The 22,655-nt window shown below is 50.7% G+C and overlaps 1 protein-coding gene across 1 annotated transcript in view; it reads right to left on the reverse strand.

Annotated features, from left to right (window-relative positions):
- Positions 1 to 4,632: 4,632 nt before the first annotated feature.
- LOC132816241 (activin receptor type-2B-like) overlaps positions 4,633 to 22,655 on the reverse strand; it is a 138,856-nt gene continuing 120,833 nt past the window's right edge. The window contains exons 2-6 of the mRNA XM_060825737.1: positions 15,424 to 15,631; positions 12,363 to 12,469; positions 11,313 to 11,464; positions 6,523 to 6,666; positions 4,633 to 4,806 (exon numbers count right to left, since the gene is read on the reverse strand). Coding sequence (XP_060681720.1) covers positions 4,633 to 4,806; positions 6,523 to 6,666; positions 11,313 to 11,464; positions 12,363 to 12,469; positions 15,424 to 15,631 — 785 coding nt within the window. The remainder of the gene's footprint in view (positions 4,807 to 6,522; positions 6,667 to 11,312; positions 11,465 to 12,362; positions 12,470 to 15,423; positions 15,632 to 22,655) is intronic.

The following is a 22,655-nucleotide window of genomic DNA, read 5'->3' on the forward strand; positions in this document are numbered from 1 at the left end:
AACAACCCACGCTTACACAACCACCAAAGCACACAATCACCCACATGCACACGAAACTTCACACAACCATCCACGCGCACACACAACTACACACATACCAACCGCGCACACCCACAACCATCCACACACACAACCACCCACATGCACACACAACCACACACACACCACCCGTGCACACCCAAACACATAACCACACACACACACACAACGCATCCACCCCCACACACAAACTGCACACACAACCACCCGCGTGCTCACGCAACCACCCGCACGCACACACAACCACGCACATGCATAACCACCTCCGCACACACAACCACCCGCACACAAACCACACACAACCACCCGTGCGCACGCAACCACTCGCGCACACAGCCACCCGCGCACACGCGCACTCAATCCCCATGCGAGCACACACACAACCACCTGTACACACTCCGCGCACACAAACACAACCTCCCACGCACACACAACCACAACGACCCATGCGCGCACACAAACCACAACCACACACACCCACACACACAAAAACCACAGCCACACACACAAACTGCCCACACAACCACCCATACACACAAACCACTCACACACAACCACACACAAGCACCCACCCACACAACCACCGACGCGCACACAAAACCACCCACACACACACAACCACCCGCACACAAACCACACACACAACCACCCGCACACAAACCACACCCACACACACCACACCCACACACAACCCCACAAACCACACCCACACACAACCCCACAAACCACACCCACACACAACCCCACAAACCACACCCACACACAACCCCACAAACCACACCCACACAAACCACAACCACAAACACACAACTGCACCCCCACACATACCCACACAACCACACACTCCCACACAAACCACACACACATACATAAACCACCCACCCACACACAAACCACTCACACACAACCACCCACGCGCATGCACAACCACACACACACAACCACCCGCACACAAACCAAGCGCACAATCAACCACAAGCACACAAAACCTCACACAACCACCCGCGCGCACACACAACCACCCGCACACACACACACAACCACGCACAACCGCACACAAAACCACGCAAACATACACAACCACCCACACGCACAACCACACACACGCACAACCACCCGTGCGCGCACACACACACACAACCACCCGCGCGTGCGCACACACAACCACGCACACGTACACAACCAGCGGCACACACACAACCACCCACACACAATCACCTACTCACACACATAACCACCCATGCACACACACAACCACACATCCGCACAATCATCCACATGCACACAAAACCTCACACAACCACCCGTGCACACCCACAACCAACCACGCGCACACACAACCCCAACCACCTGCGCGCGCGCACAACCACACGCGCACACAACCACCCACACACCAACCACCCGCGCGCACACACCACACACACAACCACCCACGCGCAAACACAACCACACAAACATACACAACGTGCGTGCACACAACAACCCGTGGGCACACAACCACCCACATGCACACGAAACTTCACACAACCACCCACGCGCACACACAACTACACACATACCAACCGTGCACACCCACAACCATCCACACTCACACAGAACCACCCGCGCGCACGTGTACACACAGACACAGACACAACCACCCACGCGTGCGTGTGTATACACACACACAAACCGCGCGCGCACACACACACACACACACACACACACCACAACAACAACCACCCGCGCGCGCGCACACCACACACACACAACCACAACCACCCACGCGCGCACACCACACACACAACCACAACCACACACACACACCCAACCACAACCGCGCGCGCGCACACACACACACACACACACACACACACAACCACAACCACCCACGCGCGCGCACACTCACACAACCACCCACGCACGCGCACACACAACCGCGCGCACACACACAACCACCCGCACGCGCGCGCACACTCACATCCACCCGCACGCGTGCGCACACACATCCACCCGCACGCGCGCACACACATCCACGCGCGCGCACACATCCACCCGCACGCGCGCGCACACAACCACCCGCACGCGCACAACCACCCACACGCGCGCACACACAACCACCCACACGCGCGCACACACAACCGCGCACACACAACCACCCACGCGCGCACACACACAACCACCCACACACAACCACCCACGCGCGCACTCACACACCCACCCACGCGCGCACACTCACACAACCACCCACACACACCCACCCACGCGCGCACACTCACACAACCACCCACACACACCCACCCACGCGCGCACACTCACACAACCACCCACACACACCCACCCACGCGCGCACACTCACACAACCACCCACACACACCCACCCACGCGCGCACACTCACACAACCACCCACACACACAACCACCCACGCATGCGTGCACACACACAACCACCCACGCGCACGCACACACATCCACCCACACACAACCACCCACACACAACCACCCACGCGCGCACACACACAACCACCCACGCGCAAACACACACAACCACGCACACACAACCACCCACGCGCGCACGCACACACAACCACCCACACCCAACCACTCACAGCACCACCCACACCCAACCACTCTCAGCACCACCCACACACAACCACTCTCAGCACCACCCACACACAACCACACCCACCCACACAAAACCGCGCTCGCACACACAACCTCCTGCGCACACAACCGCGTGCGCACGCAACCGCGCTCGCACGTGCACACACAACCTCCTGCCCACACACAACCACGCGCGCACACGCACACAACTACCCACCCGCATACACACCACCACTTCTGCATTGGTAGAATGACCATTTGCCGCGCCAGATGGTCAAAGACTGTGGTTTACTGCCTTGATAAACAATGATAATTCTGAACGACAGAGCCCGCATTTGTGTAGTGTCTTTCACAACCGTCAGGTGACCCAAAGTGCTTCAAGGACCAATGATATAACAGGATTTACCAGAAACCAAACTGGCCCTCCACAAACTGTATGATGCGATGGAAGGGCAAGGTGACCTCAACGTGAGCAGAAACGGATCTACTCTGAATGGGCCACGGGCTGGAAAGTGGACACGGGCAATGTCAAATCAGCCATGGTGTGAGTGAAAGGCAGGGCAGGCTCGAGGGGCCGAATAGCTTTCTTCTGTTCCTCATCTTCTTAAGGAGACAGTGAGGACTGCAGGTGCTGGAGATCAGAGTCAAAGAGTGTGGTGCAGTCAGGCAGCATCCGAGGAGCAGGAGAGTCGACGTTTCAGGCATGAGCCCTTCATTGGGAATGAGGCTGGGAGAGAGACCATGCTCTTCCTATGGTCTAGGAATAAGGAACAATGGGGTTTTGGAAAGGCAAATCTTAGGAGGACTCATCCACTCAATGGTAAGGCCCTTGGGAGTGTTGCTGAACAAAGAGACCTTGGAGTGCTGGTTCATAGCTCCTTGAAAGTGGAGTCACAGGTAGATGGGATAGTGAAGAAGGCGTTTGGTATGCTTTCTTTTATTGGCCAGAGTATTGAGTACAGGAGTTGGGAGGTTATGTTGCGGCTGTACAGGACATTGGTTAGGCCTCTGTTGGAATATTGCATGCAATTCTGGTCTCCTTCCTATCGGAAAGGAGTTGTGAAACTTGCAAGGGTTCAGAAAAGATTTACAAGTATGTTGCCAAGGTTGGAGGATTTGAGCTGCAGGGAGAGGCTGAATAGGCTTTTGGGAAGTCCAGAACTAGGGGGAATAGGTTTAGGGTGAGAGGGGAAAGATATAAAAGAGACCTACGGGGCAACGTTTTCACACAGAGGGTGGTACGTGTGTGGAATGAGCTGCCAGAGGATGTGGTGGAGGCTGGTACAATTGCAACATTTAAGAGGTATTTGGATGGGTATATGAATAGGAAGGGGTTTGGAGGGATGAGGGCCAGGCGCTGGCAGGTGGGTTGGCAACACCCACATCCCATGAATGAATAAAATAAAAATCAAATGCAGTGCCCACTAAAGTGCACTCTGCAACACTGATCTCTGGTGTCAGGCGTAGCTCAGTCAGAAGCACCCTGGGTCTTTGGCTTGCAAGCTGCCATGTTCAAATCCCACTCCGGAGAGGGAGTACAAACAGTAAGGTTGGCACATGCCCGCAGCACTGAGGCACTGCCCAACAGCTGGAGGTGCTGCCCTTTGGGTGAAACCTGACAGCAGGCTCCCATCTGCTCAGGTGGATGGGGAAGATCCCACGGGGACTATTTTGAAGAGGAACCGCTTCTGTCTCGGCCAATATTTCTCTTTCATCAGTGCCATTAAAACAAAACAGATCACCAGCTGCTTGTGGGAGCCTGCTGCACCGACGCTCCAACACTTCTACTTCCTCGGACAAATGCGGGTGTGTAAAGTGCTGGTTAAATGAAAGACAATCTTCTCCTTTCCTCACTGGTACACTGAACGGAGCTTTCTCCCTCCCTTTGAGATATCGGAATTCCACAGCTTTTTCCGGGAGACCAAGGATCCATGATTCCGAGCACCAGAGAGGCTGGAATGAGGCAGTACACCAGTATTTCACAGCATCTTGTTGAATGTACTGGAGACACTAAGTGGTCACACTGTTATTGCTCTGAACCAACGTGATGGCGGGGTGGGAGGAGGTGGCTTCAAGAGAGTCCTGGTGTAGGCCGCAATTAGGCCAGGTGATCCATTTTACAAGTTCTGCCCCACCCACACTTTCAAACCAGGACTCATTTCTTCCCTCCCTCAACTCCCGCTCCTAGAAGACCGAAGGCGATTTCAAGAGAACTTATTTTTTTGATTTATGACGGCTATGCTTTGCTTTCTGGAGGCTGTTTTTTTAAGCTTTCCTAACTCCGGCAATAGGTGTTGGAGCAAAACTGCCTTCTGTATCAGTGTTGGCATTTGGTGGTGGTCACGGGGAACGGACTCATAGCACCCTTAAATAATCGTGACCACCCCGTTAACCTGACAGGCACAAAGCAGGGCATTAATTTCCTTGGCACAGCAGGCCAGACCGGACGGTTGGAAACTCCTGTCAGCCCAGGATCCAACCTCATTGAGGCTGAACGTTTCGATCGTGTCTTGGGTACCCCGAGACATTGCCAGTCATTCTGCTGGAGTCCACCCTCAGCACTCAGGAAGTCCGCTGCCAGTTGTCCTTCTCTCACCGCCAGTCCCCACTCCTCTCTCCCCTCTCGTGCGCTCTGATCTGCTCCCAGTCTTGATTTAAGGATTTGCTTTCAAACAGCAGGGAGCTCTGTCCTGGCGTCCGCAGGTTATGTTTGCACTCCGGATGTTCAAATCCCTGCACGGGCTCAGGGACTTCCTGCAGCCCTATGACCCTCTACGTTTCTCTAATTCTGGTCTCTGGGGGCGTGTTGAGTTTTAGTCGCTCAGTTGCTAGGGCTCTGGGAATTCTTTCCCTAAACTTCTCAGCCTCAATTTTCTCCTTGACAACCCAGCTGAAAGCCCACCTCATTGGCCAAGCCTTTGGTCACGTGACCTCCTCACATTTAAAGGGGAGGTGATGGTTGAGCAGGATGATCGCTAGACGGTTAATCCAGAGACCCAGGTAACTATAAATGCCGGAGGAAAGATCCCAGAAGCGCGTCACAGGAGGCTCCCAAGTACTGAGGAAGTCACCGAGACAGGGGAACGAAACGTCTGCAACACAAACCCCCAGCTCGGCGAACAGAACCACAACAACGAGCACCCGAGCTACAAATCTTCTCACAAATGTTGAGTCCAGGTTACGTTCTGGTGGTGGGGGGGGGGGGGAAGCCTGGGTTCGAATCCCCTCACAGCAGATGGTGGGATTTGACTTCAATAAAACATATGGAATGAAGACTCCAGTGATGACTGGCCACTATAACTGGGAGCGAGATGGCTGCAGCACAAACAAATGCCTCCTCAAATATCTTTCAAACAAGACAACCCATCAGAACATAAGATACAGCAGGAGCCAGCTCACTGACCCTGCTCCACCATTCAGTAAGATCATGGCTGACCGTTTCATGGACTCAATTCCACTCAGTGTAACCCTTAATTCTTTTATTGTTCAAAAATCTATCTTTGCCTTAAAAACATTCAACAAAGGTGGCCTCAACTGGGCAGGGAATTCCACAGATTCACAGCCCTCCTCAGCTCAGTCCGAAACCTGCTCCCCCTTATTTTGAGGTTATGCCCCCTCGTTCTAGTTTCACCTGTCAGTGGAAACAACCTCCCTACCTCTATACTATTTATTCCCTTCATAATTTTAAAAGTCCCTCCTCATTCTTCTAGGTTCCTATGAGCAAGGTCCCTGTCAACAGCAGTCTCTCCTCATAAGCCAACCCTCTCAACTCTGGAATCAACCTCATGAACCTCCCCTGCATCCTCTCCAGTGCTGGAACATTCTTCCCCAAGAAGAGGGGAGGGACTCCTCAAAAAGTAACCCTCGCCCCCCCACCCCGCGACAACACGGGTGCCTTACCTGGACGGGGAAGATCTTCACGGCCACGTAGTCGTTCATCAACCGAGCTTTCCAAACGCAGCCGAACCGCCCTCTGGCCTTGATCTCCAGCAGCTGCAGAGGCTTCAGGCCTTCCAGGGGAGACGGGCTGGGCAGGCTCGTGTCCTGGACAGAGAGAAGGAACCCCAGTGAGGCCTACTCACACAGGCCCGACGAGGAAGTCGCGATCTACGGACCTCGCAAATCAAGGCACGGCCAGCGGAAAGAAAGGGTGAGAGAGACAAACAGGTGGGAAGCAGGGACTGCATGTGGGAAAGACGAACAACAGGATGAAAGAGCAATAACACAAGGCATAGAAGGAAAAGAGATTTTATTGATTTAGAGAACAGAGGGCAGCTCCGTTATAATGAAGGTCAAATGCCCTTCTCTTCGCAGATGCTGGCTGCCCTGCTGCAGTATTCGGTTTTGAAATATACACGGCAACCATTTGGCCCATTGTACCAGACAATGATATCTCTTCAACTGGAGCTGTCAAATCCCAATTGGCTTTTCTGTTCCAGCTTCCTAAAGGGTTTTATTCTTCTGATGTCAGTTTCAAAATTACACTTCTAATCAGCCTTCTGTTCTCAGCCTCAGCAGCAAAAACAATATTTTCCACATTGTGAAAGAATCGATGTCCTTTGGAAACTTCCGGAATCTAGCACTGACTTTCAGACCAGTACAACACAGCCCAGCACTATTAATCTGCTCTTGTAGAATCATACAGTACAGGAGGGGGCCATTTGACCCATCATGTCTGTACTGGCTACTTAAGAACACTCACATGAGTGCACATTTCGAGTATTTATGTCGCTCGTCGACAATAATAGCGTCGATGGTATGGACGCGTCCCCTTAGTCGTTAAATATCTGCATGAGCTGCAGAGTCATGGAAAGCGTCTCACGCGAGACCATAGAGGCAAAGGTCTTAAATCTCTTTATACCCAGAAATTTCATTAGGGAGTCGATTTTCCTAAACCATTTTCCTCTAGTGCCGATGACGAACCCGAAGAATTGTGGCTTGGTACCCCCTGTGAGGCGCTCCACTTCCTCACTCAGATGTTTGTATTTCTGGGTTTTCTCGGTCCAAGCTTGTTCTAAGGACTGGTCATTATTTTCGAACCGGACTGTGATGTCTACTACCGCCACTTTGGAGCTGTCGTCTTTCTTGAAGATGATGTCCGGCTTCCATAGATTGCCATCCGTAGCCACCAACCTTGGCTCCAGGTATGATGTCCATCCATACTTGCCGTCGTGTTTTCTTAAATGTTCGAGGACCATGTTGTGCCTCTTGATCCTTTTGTTTTTGACGTACGGACAGTACCCCGATGTGTGCCAGCATTTTGTTTCGATCGTTACATCGCCTACAGCTCTTGTTCGCATGATGATTGCCCCTGGATAGGGTCGTTCTCGTCAGATACAGATTAGATCTGAGAAGCAGGCTGCAGATAAAATTCCTAGATCTGGTGTTTGTGTGCGGCTTGAGCCAGGAATTGGATATCTTGTCTTCCTGGAAGTATTTAATGCCATCCCCCTGACACACCATCTTTTCGAATTCCCATTCTCGCCATGCTTCGTACTCATTGGGAGGTTTTAGCAAGCGCTGTCGTTGCTTTTCTGACAATTGCCCACCCTCTAGCATCATTGCCAGGACCTCTGGGCTAGGTCCAACGGGTACCTTTTTCTCAACCAGGAAGCCTTTAATTTCTCGTAGTACATTTAGCGATCGATATTCCTCAGTGGTTTCCTTATTGCTCTCTTCCCTGAATTGGAAAGAAGCTCTTATGATCGGATCGGTTGAGCGCTCAAGAGATTCACACTTTCTAATTATAGCGGATGGAATTTGAACCTCGAGCTTAGGCGTTGCCAGACCTCCGTCTTTGTTCTTTGAGTACAGCTAGCTATCTGTAACATGTTGTGGTAAGTGTAGGAACTCTTTTACCGCATTTCGAATGATCGGATCCAGCTTTACCGATGTGTTTTGAGACGCCTCTGTCAGTATCAGGTGGAAGTATAACCTTGGAATGACGTGTACCCTGAGAAGTTCCAGTCTGAGTTGGCTTGAGCGGCGCCGTCCGTAAGCCGCCAACCCAGGCTTCGAGCTTTTCTTCCCATTCACTCTCTTTTACGCCTGCCCATGGGTCTATCCGGGTGCCCAAGTATCTCTCTGTGTCACCTGGTGGGATGTATTTGATGGCCTCGTTTCTGATCCTCCATTTTGCTGCATGATTATACAGGAAGGTCTTCCTTTTGCATGTGAAGTGGAAGCCTTTGGTCTTATTGACATTGACGTCTAGACCTGTCTTATCACAGTAAGACTGGAGGATCTTTAAGTTCTCTTCCATCCCGATGTGAGAATTGCTCAGCAGTGCAATGTCATCCGCAAAGGCCAGTGCAGTATAGTTAACCATCCTGTTCCCGTACGGCATTGTAATCCCCTGGCCTGCCTGCTCCTGGGTACTGACCAGGGGGTCTTTAGCAATATTGAATAGCAATGGTGAAAGCGGGTCGCCTTGCTTGACGCCTCGCTCGATCTTTATCTGCTCCGTGGGCTTGCCTTTGCCCTCAATCGCCGTAGTGTTATTGGTGTAGAGGTCACGGATCAGATCTGCGAAGGCAGCAGATGTTTTCATCCTCTTCGGCGAGCTGATGAGCAATTTGTGACCGACTGAGTCGAACGCTTTGGCCAGATCGACAAAAACAACAGCCAGCTCCTTTCTGTTCTTTTCCGAGCCCTTAATAATATTCTGGAGGATAGCAATATTCTCATTACAGCTGGGTGTGGCTGCCAGGAAACCCTCTGTCTCGGATTGATGTACACAGCCTTGCTTAACCTCTTTGCCAGAATTTTTGTGAATAGACGGAGCAGCATTGGCCCGATTGTAATGGGGCGCCAGTTGTCTAGGTTCTTAAGTCGATCCGGGTCCTCGCACTTGGGAATGAGTACTATCCGGCTCTTTTTCACGCTCTGGGATAGATCTCGTTTTTAACCAAAGGGTAAAGAGTCGAGGTATACGGGAGGCGTCGGCCTCTTGGATGGCTTCTCGATCTTGCAACTTTTTGCCATCTGGCCCCGGTGCACCGTGTTTGTCGATACCTCTCAGGGCTTCGTTGACCTCCTCTTCACCAATTGGTTCCAGCACTAGGTTTTCATCAACATGGCCAGCATAACCAGCAACGTTCTTTATATCCGCCTTATTATTTGGCTTGGATAGTTTCTCACGAAACTTGGTTTCGAGTTCCTCTCGTGAGATGGGGCATTGAGATGTATCGGGTGCACCCATTATTTTTCTGGCTAGCTGGCGCCTGTTGGTTCGGTATAAGTCTTGGGTGTCTTTAAACGCCGCTTTCTTAGTGGCATAACGTTTCCTCGCACCGTTGTTGTTATTCTTCTTTTCGGCCTTTCTGTTGATCTCTCTCTGCTGTCTGCGGGGGTGTTTCCCGTTATGTCCACCGTTTATTTCATCAGTAATACAGTCTACCAACCCTCGAGCTTGAGCCATGCAGAGTGGATCATTCTGCAATAGTTCCTTGGCCTGTGTGATCTGTTCATCTACTTCCCTGTGTTTAGGGAGTGTAGCCGGAATTTTATATGGAACGTGTTGCTCTATTGGTGCCGTCGAGCCAGTTTCCTCCTCACGTACGGTCTCTTGCTCCTCTCGCTCGGACGCTTGTGGATTGTCGGGGTAACGGCTTGGGCTAGACGTTTCTTCTGGAGCAACCTGCGTTTGTCTGAGATCTGCGTGGAGGTCTTCGTTGTTAGGACTTTGGCAATCTCGACGTTGATAAACCTGGCGCCAGCGAGGCTTATTTCTAATTGTTCCAAGAGGGTTTCTTCCTCCTCGAACCACACCCCTTTCCGTCTTTTTTGCTGTAGGCTTGTTGGTCTCTATGCGCTTCTTATTCCTCAAATCCGGGTGCATATGTCTTTCATGCTGACCCAGACCGCTTTTGGTTGTGAAGTTGGCCTCACAGAGTTCACACTGAAATTCTCCCATCGCAGTCTGCATAGCACCTTTGCATTTGGAATAGTGACAGGCAATTGAGTGGAATTCACCCGTCTTCTGGCATCGCGAACACTTGGTTTGATGCGAGCGCCTTAGATGTTGTACGAAGAGACCGACGTTCGGGAAGAGTGTGTTGCAGGGTTTGCACAGCAGCCCATCGACGGGGTAGTGTATTACAACCTCTTTAATAGTCATTCTATCGTGTGATGGTGGAACAACGATAGTCTCGGAATTATTATCCAGGACATGGACATTAACTTGCTTGGGGAAAAGGACAATGTCATTGGGGGGGTGAAGTTACCGTTCTCTTGCTTGTCTTATGGAAAGAATTATTATAGAAGGCCCTGGTAATAATGCTTCCACCTGCTGGAGGATTGGCGGTCCGACCAGCACTTTCCATCACGGGTGTTGCGTCTGCTTCCTTCTGTAACTCGGGTTCCGCGGGCCTGGCTGCCACCCCAGAATCCCCACAGGGAGCAAGGTAAGCCTCCGGTATCGCGGTCCCCTCCTCTGATAGAGTTGAGGTGGATCGTCTTGTGTCTTTGTAACTGCGGATATTTGAATTAACACTGCGCGTAGTTACAACCGCGGCAGCGGGGAGGTTGTTTATCCGGGACGCTTCCCAACCGGACTGATCTACCAAAGGCAGATTTCGTGCACTCAGATATTTAACAATCGCTTTCACCACAAGGCAAAAACACTCGAATTTTAACAGTCGTTTGGCCCTGGGCAGGGAGGGGGAGGGGCTGGGGGTGGGGTTACTGACCTCTGTCATGTCCACGTGCCCGTACGGGGGCTTGCGATGGCGATACATCCAGAAGGACAGCAGGATGATGATGGAGAGGCCGGTGATGGGGAGCAGAGCATACACCAGGATGTTCAGCAGGGACGGAGTCGGGGGTGGCGGCTCAAATACAACTGCAGGCAGAAAAGACAGTCAGTCAGAGTCTGTATTCATTACAACCACCCCGACACGCCCCCCCCCACCAACCCCGCACCACCCCCGACTCCCCCAATACACACACACACACACACACACAGACTGACGCACACAGACGGGCATACACAGACAGACGCAGATGCACACACGCACACAGACAGACAGACACACGCGCATTCAGACACACAGACAGACGCACACGCACACAGCCAGACACAGAGGCAGACAGACGCACACACACAGACAGACATGCACACAGAGACACAGACACACAGACAGAGGCACACATACACAGACGCACAGAGACACAGACGCACAGAGACACAGACGCACACACACTGAGACACACACACAGAGGAACACACACAGACAGGCACGCACACAGACACAGACAGACTCCTGGTGAGGAGTGGTCAGGTTGGGGGACTGTGCGATCTGACTGAGGGAGACAGACAGAGAGGGAGAGGGAGAGAGCAAGAGAGAAAGAGAGAGAAAAGAGAAGAGAGAGAAAAAGAAAGTTGGAGGGAGAAGAGAGAGGGAGTTATCTGTGACAAACGCAGGTCACATCTGCTGAAGAGTATAGAAGACAGACTGTGAATATTTGCTCCCATCAGCAGGTGAAAAGACTGTGACACACACAGAGCTGGCTCCATTGGCCGTAAGTGTCAGTGCTCTGGGATCCATTCAGCCACCTTGGGGTGGAGCCTGTGAATCGGTGTGCACTGGAAAAAGGGCACACACGGGGAAACCGTGAATCTTCGCTTGTTTGTGGAAGGTTGGAGCAACAGAGGTACCAAGAGCGACCAGTCACAACCTTCCCCACGCCCGCTCTCCGAAAACACAACACAACACGGACTGACGGATGCAGCAACCTACCTTCTGGCACAGACTCAGGGAAGTGGAAGAACCGGTCGTTACAGTAATTCCCTTCGCAGCAGCAGAAAAATACCTGAGGGTTCTCCTCGGTGGCGATGCACTCCACTCTGACAGGGGAGAGACCAAACCGGAGAGTCAGTGTCAGGCAGGACCCACCGTTCACCATCCTGATCTGGCCACCTCAGAGCGGGAAGCCAGTCCAAGATGGCAGCTCGGACGTCAATGAAACAAACCACCCTGATCACCGCAAGATTCATTAGACAAATTTTCACTCCATTAGTAACCATGCTGCAATGTCTTGGACGTGGGATTCTGAGAAATTATTTATTACTTTACGCCCTGGAGCAACCCTGTCTTTGTGGTGAACTCTTGAAGTCCAACAGAGCCAGATAGACAGAAACAGGCCCTTCAGTCCACCTCATCCATGCTGACCAGGTCTCCTAAGCTGAATGGGTCCCATTTGCCGGTGTTTTTTAGCCCATACCCCATAAGACCCCTTCTATTCACATACTGTCCAATTGTCCTTTAAATGTTCTAATTGTACCAACCCTTACCATTTCTTCTGGCAGGTCAAAAATGAGGACTGCAGATGCTGGAGATTAGGGTCAGGAGTGTGGTGCTGGAAAAGCACAGCCAGTCAGGCAGCATCCGAGGAGCAGGAGAATCGATGTTTCGGGCAAAAGCCCTTCATCAGGAACGAGGCAGGAGCCTTGTTCCACGAACATCCCAATTCCCGAGTTCTTTTCAAAGTTGACTGAAGCTAAGCAGAGCTAAGCTCCAGCTCCCCAGCCCTGCCTGCTTTCCCCCACCCCAATCCAAAACGATACTGCCATTGCTGTTTCTACTTCCGCCTCAGGCAGCCCACCCTGGGTGAGCAAACATTGCTGCTATAAACAGGAACCATCATTGGTTGGTTGGTTTGCAAGAGGAAAGAACCTTTCGGTCCATTTGTCCCGCGGCCTGGAGGAGGGGGACGGGTTGGTTCACTGCATCTTCACCGCCTGAGCCTTCAGGATAGGGGAAGGTCCTTCTGGAACATTCTGGAACATTGCTCTCCCATGCCAAGTGCAAAAGTACCTGGCTGAGTTGGGTGGAGCTCACTCTGCAATTGATTCAATCTGCTAATCTACTCTGCCACTGGGTACGGAATCCCTCCAGAGTGTGGAAGCCCATCGAGTCTACATCGGCCCTCTGATTAGCATCCCACCCAGACCCACCCTCCGGGTAACCCTGCATTTCCCATGGCTAACCCACCCAGCATGTACGTCCCTGAACACTATGGGCAATTTAGCATGGCCAATCCACCCTAACCGTCACACCTTTGGACTATGAGGGGAACTGGAGGAAACCCACGCAGACACGGGGAGAATGTGCAAACTCCACACAGACAGTCGCCCGAGGCTGGAATCGAACCCGGGTCGCTGGTGCTGCGAGGCAGCAGTGCTAACCACTGAGCCACCGTGTCGCCCCAATCATTGCCTTCAGTATTAAATATCAACTTCTACAATGTTCACACAAAACCCAGTTTCCCTCTCTCGATGTGAATCCCAGGTTGACCCCAAGGCGCCTGTGTCCACTCAATCCCGGAATGACATGCCCCTCCCCACCAAAAAAACAAAACACTCAAGATCAGTCAGAAATATGGAGCTGTACCTCACAGGATCAGCATTAGTTACGGGACAGGGGGGGAAGGCATCAGACAATAAGGCCAAACACATTCACACCAACCCGATGGTCCACACTGCTGGCAGCAGTAAATTCACTCTCAGCTTCTTCAAGAGGTTCACCAAACATTGGGGCAAGTCTACATGAACCCCCGAGCCACACAGCGATTTTAAGAGGGCCATCCTGGTTGTGAAGGCCAGCTTTGGCCTCACCCCTTCCAGTCCCACAGCCCTCTGGGATATCGACACCCCCTCATCCTTCAGTCTTACTCAGTATCATCGCCCCACTGTTGGTGGCCACACTCTCAGCTGCCCAGGTTTCACAGTGGGGCCCACTCTATCACCTCTCCTCCTTTAAGACACTCAACACCCACCCTCTTTTGACCCATGGGTCGTCTCTCCAAAGATCCCCTAATGGGGTTTCGTATCCAAATCCACGATTGAACCACAAGTTGAGTCATACAGCCCAAAAACAGACCCTTCGGTCCAACTCGTCCATGCTGTCCAGATATCTTAACCTAACCTAGTCCCATTTGCCAGCACTTGGCCCATTTCCATCTAACCCTTTCCTGTTCATATACCCATCCAGATGCCTTGTAAATATTTTAATTGTACCAGCCTCCACCACTTCCTATACACGTACCATCCTCTGTGTGAAAAGGTTCAGCCTGACGTCCCATTTATAACCTTCCCCTCTCACCCGAAATCTATGCCCTCTTGCTTTGGATACCCACTACCCTCAGGATCAGACCTTGCCTATTCACCCCATCCATGTCTCTCATGATTTTGTAAACCTCTATAAGGTCACCCCTCAGTCTCCGATGCTCCAGGGAAAACAGCCCCAGGCTATTTAGCCTCTCCCTGTAGATCAAACTCTCTAATCCTGGAAACATACTTTTCTGAATCCTTTCAAGTTTCACAATACCTTTCCGATAGGAAGACCAGAATTGAATGCAGTATTCCAAATGTGGTCTAAATAACGTCCTGTACAGCCTCAACATGACCTCCCAACTCCTGTACTCAATACTTTGACCAATAAAGGAAAGCGTACCAAACGCCCTCTTCACTATCCTATCTACCTGCGACTCCACTTTCAAGGAGCTATGAACCTGCACTCCAAGGTGACCCTGTTCAGCAACACTCCCCAGGACATTACCATTAAGGTGTATACATCCTGTTCTGATATGCCTTTCCAAAATGCGACACTTCAGATTTACCCAAATTAAAGTCCACCTGCCACCCTTCGGCCCATCTGATCAAGGTGCCATTTTGCTTTTGAGGTATGACACCTCCTATTGTGGCGTTGCCTGCAAACAGTGCTGGAGGTGTTACATAAATGCAGCCTCATGTTGCTCATCTCCAGCCTCTGGAGTGTCCTGTGGTCTGGCTTCCCCTACCTGTCGTAACAGTTGAAGTCATCAAGCCAGCATCCTTTCTTGACCAGCTCGATGAAGCCGGAGTTGTTGCGCCAGGAGGCGTAGCAGTGATGCCTCTTGTCCTTCTCCCCCTCGCACTGTTCCACACCGCTCTGGTTGGTCTTCTCCAGCTCCCAGTTGGCGTTGTAGTAAGCGCACTCTCTGGTCTCCGCCTCGCCATGGCCCGGCCCTGTGGGACACCACACAGAGACAAACCGTCAACAGGACAGCCCGCACAACGGCCAGCTGGTGGCCATTCAGCCCATCACGCTGGGGGGTTAGGCAGGAGAGGCCGTGGATAGGAGATTGCGGGGGGGGGGGGGGGAGGAAAGAGGAAGTGGGGGGACAGAGAGAGTGGGAACAAGAGAAAGTGGAAAGAGAAAGAGACAGACATACACACACGGGGGCAGAAAGGTGGCAGATGGATAAAGTGTGAAGCGAGGGGGGGATAGCAGGAGAAGATGGGGGAGGGGTCAGACATAGAGAAAGGGGACAGAGAGAGAGAGAGAAAAAGAGAGAGAGAGAAAGAGAAAGGGGACAGAGAGAGAGAGAGAAAAAGAGAGAGAGAGAAAGAGAAAGGGGACAGAGAGAGAGAGAGAGAGAGAGAGAAAGAGAAAGGGGACAGAGAGAGAGAGAGAAAAAGAGAGAGAGAGAGAGAAAGAGAAAGGGGACAGAGAGAGAGAGATAAAGGGGATACAGAGAGGGAGGGAAAGGGGACAGAGAGAGAAAGTCACAAAGGGAACAGAGAAAAAGAGAGAGAGAGAAACAATGGGGAGAAAGGAAAAAGAGAGAGAGAGAGAGAGAGAGAGAGAGAGAGAGAGAGAAAGAGAGAGAAAGGACCAACTGGGGAAGAGGAAAGGTGGAGATGGAGGGTGGTTGAGAAAGGAGAGTGATAGACAGAGAGAGAGAGAGACGGAAAGAGAGTGAATGTTGCAGGTTGGTGACCTTGCCCCCTCTCTCGGTAGATACTGCCCGAGCTGCTCACTGTTCAGCTTCTTCGGCTTTGATTTCGGATTTCCTGTTGTTTATTAGTAAAAGGGAACAGCGTGCATGTCCCACGAGCAATAAGCCCATGAAGATGGTTGACGGGGTGTGGAGGGTCCTGAGCATAAAAAAGGTGTGCTGTGGAAACACCACAACCTCTGAAAAGACCTCCATCCCGTTCACCCCTGTTTGTAATGGGCACAGCTCAGACAAGAATCTCTCACTGTCACACACACTCACTTCTGTCTAAATTCATGGGGAGCACCGTTTTGCTCTGTGTCACTTTATGACAATGCAACTTTAACATGGTTTTCTTATGACACTGTTAACCATCCAACACAGCTCAAGTTATCACTGCTTTAGCAATACAAGGAATGACGTTGTATTTTGTAACACCAATACACTGCATTACTTAATCCACAACAGAGCACCGTGGCCAGTCCTGAATGACACACATCAGGAAGGATTTTACTAGAAGCAAAAGGTGAACTGAGGCGAATCTTTGTCACTCTGAGTAGTTAGGGGAGAGCATACAGTGCCTGGAAGCCTGACGGTGGCAGGTTCAATTCGGGAGAACGTTGGATTATTATTGAAACGGGAAGTTGGGAAACTGTGAGGAGGTGGAACATGGCAGCGAGTAAATTGCTGGCCCAGAGAGCCAGTGCAGACTAGACAGCCCGAATGGCTCCTCTGCATTGTACCAAGCCTGTGATCCAGAAGCCAGCCACTGTGGCTTGTACTGCTGCCTCACCGAGCCAGGGACCTGGGTTCAATTCCAGCCTCAGGTGACTGTGTGGAGTCTGCATGTTTCCCCCCACCCTGTGTGGGTTTCCTCCAGGTGCTCCAGTTTCCTCCCACGATCCAAAGATATGCAGGTTAGGTGGATTGGCCATGCTAAATTGCCCATGGTGTTCAAGGATAGGCAAATTAGGCGAGTTGGAAAATGTAGTGTTATAAAAATAGGGTTGGGAGTAGGTGGTCTGCTCTTTAGAAGGTCAGCGCGGACTCGATGGGCCGAATAGCCTGCTTTCACACTAGGAACTTTAGGATTCAACCCAAGCAGTTAGCATTGGCCCTCCAGGAGCCCACACCGCCAAAAACACTACCGTGCCTCCAATCCCTTCTCCTTTACATTCCAAACACCTGCATCTCTTCGCCTCAGCTTCCCTCCTGTGGAGAGTCACATCAAGGGGCCGAATGGCCTCTTTCTATGCTGTTGCCACACGGTGATTCAATTGCAAACTGAAAACCCCGAGCTTCTGTTGTCTGGTGGATTCTGTCCAACGGCAAGTGCACTGGGTGAACAAAGAGCATCAACTGCCAGGTTTTTTTTTCAATCATTCTGCATTTGAAGAAAACATTCCATGTAGAGCATTAGCCTTTTTTTTCCAGTTTATGTCGTCTTGGGCAGGAATTCTTACATCCATAATGACATCGCTCCACAGAGGCTGGTGTCCTGTCACTAAGTCAACTGCCAGTTTATTAACAGGAGCCGGTAACACATCATTGGCCAAACATCAATAGCTAAGATCTGCCAGTGACCCATTAGAACTGCCAATGAACACTGTGCCCGTATGAGGAATGAATTCACACACACAGAAGTGATAAATAACACAATGGAACACACGTACACACACAACTCTTTTACTCAGACCCTCAACTTTACCCGGCAGCAGCTCGCAACAGGGAGGAATGAATTCCTCATTAGATCATAAGTTCAGTTCCATTTGTCACAGGATCTGATTAACATCTTCAGAACCAGACGAGGACAGCACCAGCGAACCCACGTCTGAAAATAGTTGAAGAAAAGTTGTTGACATGAATGTGTTCAGCCAGCATTTATTCCCCATCCCTAATTTTCCAGAGGTTTACAGGTGGTTTCAGAGTCCCATCAATGTTGGACTGGAGTCACATTGTGGCCAGACTGGGTAAAGACGGCAGACTCCCTTTCCTCACGGATGACAGTGACGCAGATGGGTTTTTATAACAAAAAAAATCATGAGGTTAGATTTATCATCACAGGTCGCTTTTTAAAATGCAAATGCGCCATCGTCAGATTCCAACCTCCATCCCCGGAAGGCTAGCCCGGGATTCTGGATTACAATGGCATCATCGTTATGCCACAATGGGAGTGATGGTAGTGAGCTTGAACCGCCTGCAGTCCGTGTGCTGTAGGTAAACCCTCAACGCCCTGAGGGAGGATTGTCACCCAGCGAATGGGAGGGAACGGCAATATATTTCCAAATCAAGGTGGCGAGTGGTTTGGAGGGAAACTTGCAGGGGGAGGCTGGTGCGTCCACGTGTCCACTTGCCCTTGTCCTTCTCAATGGTCGCGGTCAGAGTGTGGAAGGTGTGTTGTCGTAGCTAATGACGTTGAGTTGTTGAGGGGGAAGAAGCCATCACAAGCCTCCCATCCTCCAGTCTCATTTTGAGCCGGGCAAAACTCAGCCAACGGCAACTTTCAATTTCTCTGGGCAGCACGGTGGCTCAGTGGTTAGCACTGCTGCCTCACAGCACCAGGGTCCCAGGTTCGATTCCAGCCTCGGGCGACTGTCTGTGTGGAGTTTGCACATTTTCCCTGTGTCTGGGTGGATGTGCTCCGGTTTCCTCCCACAGTCCAAAGATGTGCAGGTGAGGTGAATTGGCTATGCTAAATTGCCCGTAGTGTTAGGTGGATTGGTCAGAGGGAAATGGGTCTGGGTGGGTTACTCTTCGGAGGGTCGGTGTGGACTGGTTGGGCCGAAGGGCCTGTTTCCACACTGTAGGGAATCTAATCTAATCTTCTCATTAAGAGAATATGGGAACACATTCCCAAAACTGCTCGCAGCCTTCTATCTATTCGCGTTGCATGACGGCTATGGGGAGAACAGAGCGAGATCCTGCAATCTCCCACTGCTTCAGTAGCTTCAGCCTGGCTTCTTCCAGCTGATTTATTGAGTTTGGTTCAACATGCTGGATCAGATCACTGAGTTTTATCTGCCCAAACACAGGGAGACTTAAACTACACGAGTTAAAACCATCAGGGAGTTCATATCCAGGTCATTAAAATCACTGGATAGAATGGTTTTCAGTCATACTTTTATTGCGAGTAAAAGCAGGGCTACATTCACAGGCACATTAAACAGAAATAGAATAATCCCATCAGCAAAGCGCACGAGATCTGGTATAGATGCCTTGCTGCTGAATCACTCGTAAATGCAATTTGCCTTTTGACAGTAAGTTCCCTACATTGCTCTTTTTCCCTACTCTTCTGTTGAGCGATGGTTTCTAACCTTCACTGAACTCTGACTGGATTACTGCATCGTAATCCAGTCCCTGCACTCAGATGTCCTTGCCTTTTCTATTAAGAGCTGCAGTTTGACAGTTTTGCCTCCCAGCACAAGCTGGCGCATTAGGAAGTGAGGCCAGTCGGTCACTGCTGGCAATGCATTCCGTCCCAGAACTCCCTTTGTAAAACTCCTCCGTTTGCAACACCCTCTCCCCTTCAAAACGTTTCATGGGGCAACGGTTCTGAAAGGGTTAACGCTGGGCACTGCATTGAGCTCCAGCCCGTCTGATGATGCCACAAGGATTTGGACGACGAGAGGCTGAGGATCTAACAAATTGAAGTCCTCCAACCACAGGTCTACCAAGTCTTAGCTATCAACGTTACAACCCATTACCTCTTATTTAATACAAGAGCCTCCTCTTTAGGAGACTTGTCACTAAGTCGGCTCTTCGGCCGAGTCAGGGAAAGACAGGATGGCAGCAAAACACGGTCCCAAACCACAAGCTGTTAGTGATTGGCACCACAACACGAGAGTCTGCTTATAATCACATGGTGGTGCAGTGGTAATGCCACTGGACTAGTAACAAGCAGCCCAGACTGATGGCCTGGGGATGTATGTTCAAATCCCGCCAAGGCAGATGTTGGAATTTGAATTTGGATTTTAAAAATCTGGATTTAAAAACTGGCCCAATGGTGACCACCGTTGACTGCCTTAAACACCCATCTGGTTCAGTAGTGTCCTTTAGGGAAGAAAACTGCTATCCTTACCTGGTCTGGCCTACAGACCCAGAGCAATGTGATTGCCTCGTAACTGCCCCCCTGGGTAATTAGGGATGGCTAATAAATGCTGGCCTAGCTTGGCACATCCACGAGCATTTTTTTTTAAGAAAGTGCTTAGTTGGTCTGTCCTAAGGTCCTTTTGGCTTTGGTGTAATTTTGTTTGGAATATTTTGTGACATTATTGTTTTGAAAATGCACATAAAACGTGTCGTGATTGTGATGTGGTCAGCTGGGTGGGCCTCAGAGAATCGGAGTTCCCTGATTAGGGCTGCCACCCTGGATCAATCAGGGAGCCCTGGCTGACAGATACAAACAGGAGTGTCATGACAAAAAGTGGGAGTCGAGGTGTGTCCTCATTTCCCTGAAAACCGGTTGAACAGTAGAGTATGGGGCCTGGCTCTGCTGTTCCTCTCCCTTGTAAATTTGCTATTTCTTGTGTACAGCTGTTAATGTTAACTACTTTGTAAAGTGTGCATTGTTTAATAAAACAAAAAAAAAGGAGGGTCATGACAAAGTGGGATTCGAGATTTGTCCTCGATTCCCTGCAAACTGATTGGACGGTGGGATTTGGGGCCTAGCTTTTCTGCCTGTAAATTGCTGTTTCTTGTATACGGTTGTTCATTTTAACTGTTTGTTTGTAATTTGTAATGGTTAATAAAATAAAAAAGCTATATAAACAGTAGTGTCAGAGGTTCTGCCTTGTTTTTTAGAATCATAGAATCCCCAGAGTGGGGAAACAGGCCATTCATTCCAAAGGGTCCACACTGAGCAGTACCCCACCCACACCCATCCCCCTGCTCTTGTAACCCTGTATTTCTGATGGCCAACCTACCTAGCCTACACTTCCCCAGACACTATGGGCCATTTCTCATGGTCAATCCCCCATCTTTGGTCTGTGGGGGAAACCAGAGCACCTGACAGAAACCCACACAGACAGTCGTCCGAGGCTGGAATCGAAGCTGGGACCCTGGCGCTGTGAGGGAGCAGTGCTACCCACTGAGCCACCGTGCTGCCCCTAAAAACTGTTTTAAAATGTTTCTGCCACCATTTTCACCTCAGGTTTATTTGACAAATGAGTTTTCCAGCTGCCATGAAGGGATTTGAACTGTGGATTACTCACCAAAGGGAATGCTGGTATAATCCCAGAGGGCCATGGGGCCACTCTCTCATTAGGGAGGGAGACAGCAAGAGAGACAACTGGTGGCGGTTTAACCTGAGGGTCACCTCACCGTGCAGAGTCCTTCATGGTAACCTCAGCCGGTCTGGGAACTGAACCCACGTTGTTGGCACCACTCTGCTTCATAAGCCAGCCACGTGAGCTAACCAATTCCCTGTGAGTGTTACTCAGCGAGGAACAGGAACCATTGTACACTCCTGCAGCAAAAGGCTCCAAATACCCTTCTGGGACTAATAGCGAAAAGTGAGAACCTGAGCTGGCGAAATATTGGCTGTGGTTTGGAGGTGGGGGAGGGAAATCAAACCATAGCTGTCACCATCATGAAAACGCAAGACAAGCTGGGCAAGCTTAAGGGGGCGAACATCTTAATTTACCCTTCAATAGCCCAGCACCGTGATAAATACACCCACACCTTATGGTAAGTTACCGTGGATCAATTCTCAGAGTATCTAGTTTCACCAGAACCCAGTATTGTTACCAAATAGAGGAGCAAACTACTGAAGATGCTGGAATCTGGACTGAAAACGACAAATGCTGGAGATCACAGCGGGTCAGACAGCATCCACGGGGAGAGAACAGGCCAACGGTTCGAGTCTAGATGACTGCTCATCAGAGCTGAAGTAAAGTGTGGAGGGGGGCAGTGTTAGGTTCTTGTTATTGAGATTCTTACACCCTCGATGCAGCTGCAACACACCAACTACTGGGAACATCCAAAATGTATTAAGCAAGTGTAGGAAGCCCCAACACCCTTCGCAATGCTTGTGAAGCCACATCAACGCATCTCTCTGAACAAAAGTCCTTCCTTTATACAGTAAAAGAGTTTCACATCACAGTCAGTAACACCCACAAGACAACCCCCAGCTATTCCCCCTCCCCCCCCAGTCACATGGCACCCAGGACACAATGTAGTGATCACATCACCTCCAGAAACAATGTAATGTAAATCATCCCTTAATGGCCAGATCAGGTGTGAATTTTTTTTTTAAACTGTAGGGAGTGGTCAGA

Source organism: Hemiscyllium ocellatum, chromosome 5 (assembly GCF_020745735.1).
Source record: "Hemiscyllium ocellatum isolate sHemOce1 chromosome 5, sHemOce1.pat.X.cur, whole genome shotgun sequence".
Lineage (NCBI taxonomy): Eukaryota > Metazoa > Chordata > Chondrichthyes > Orectolobiformes > Hemiscylliidae > Hemiscyllium > Hemiscyllium ocellatum.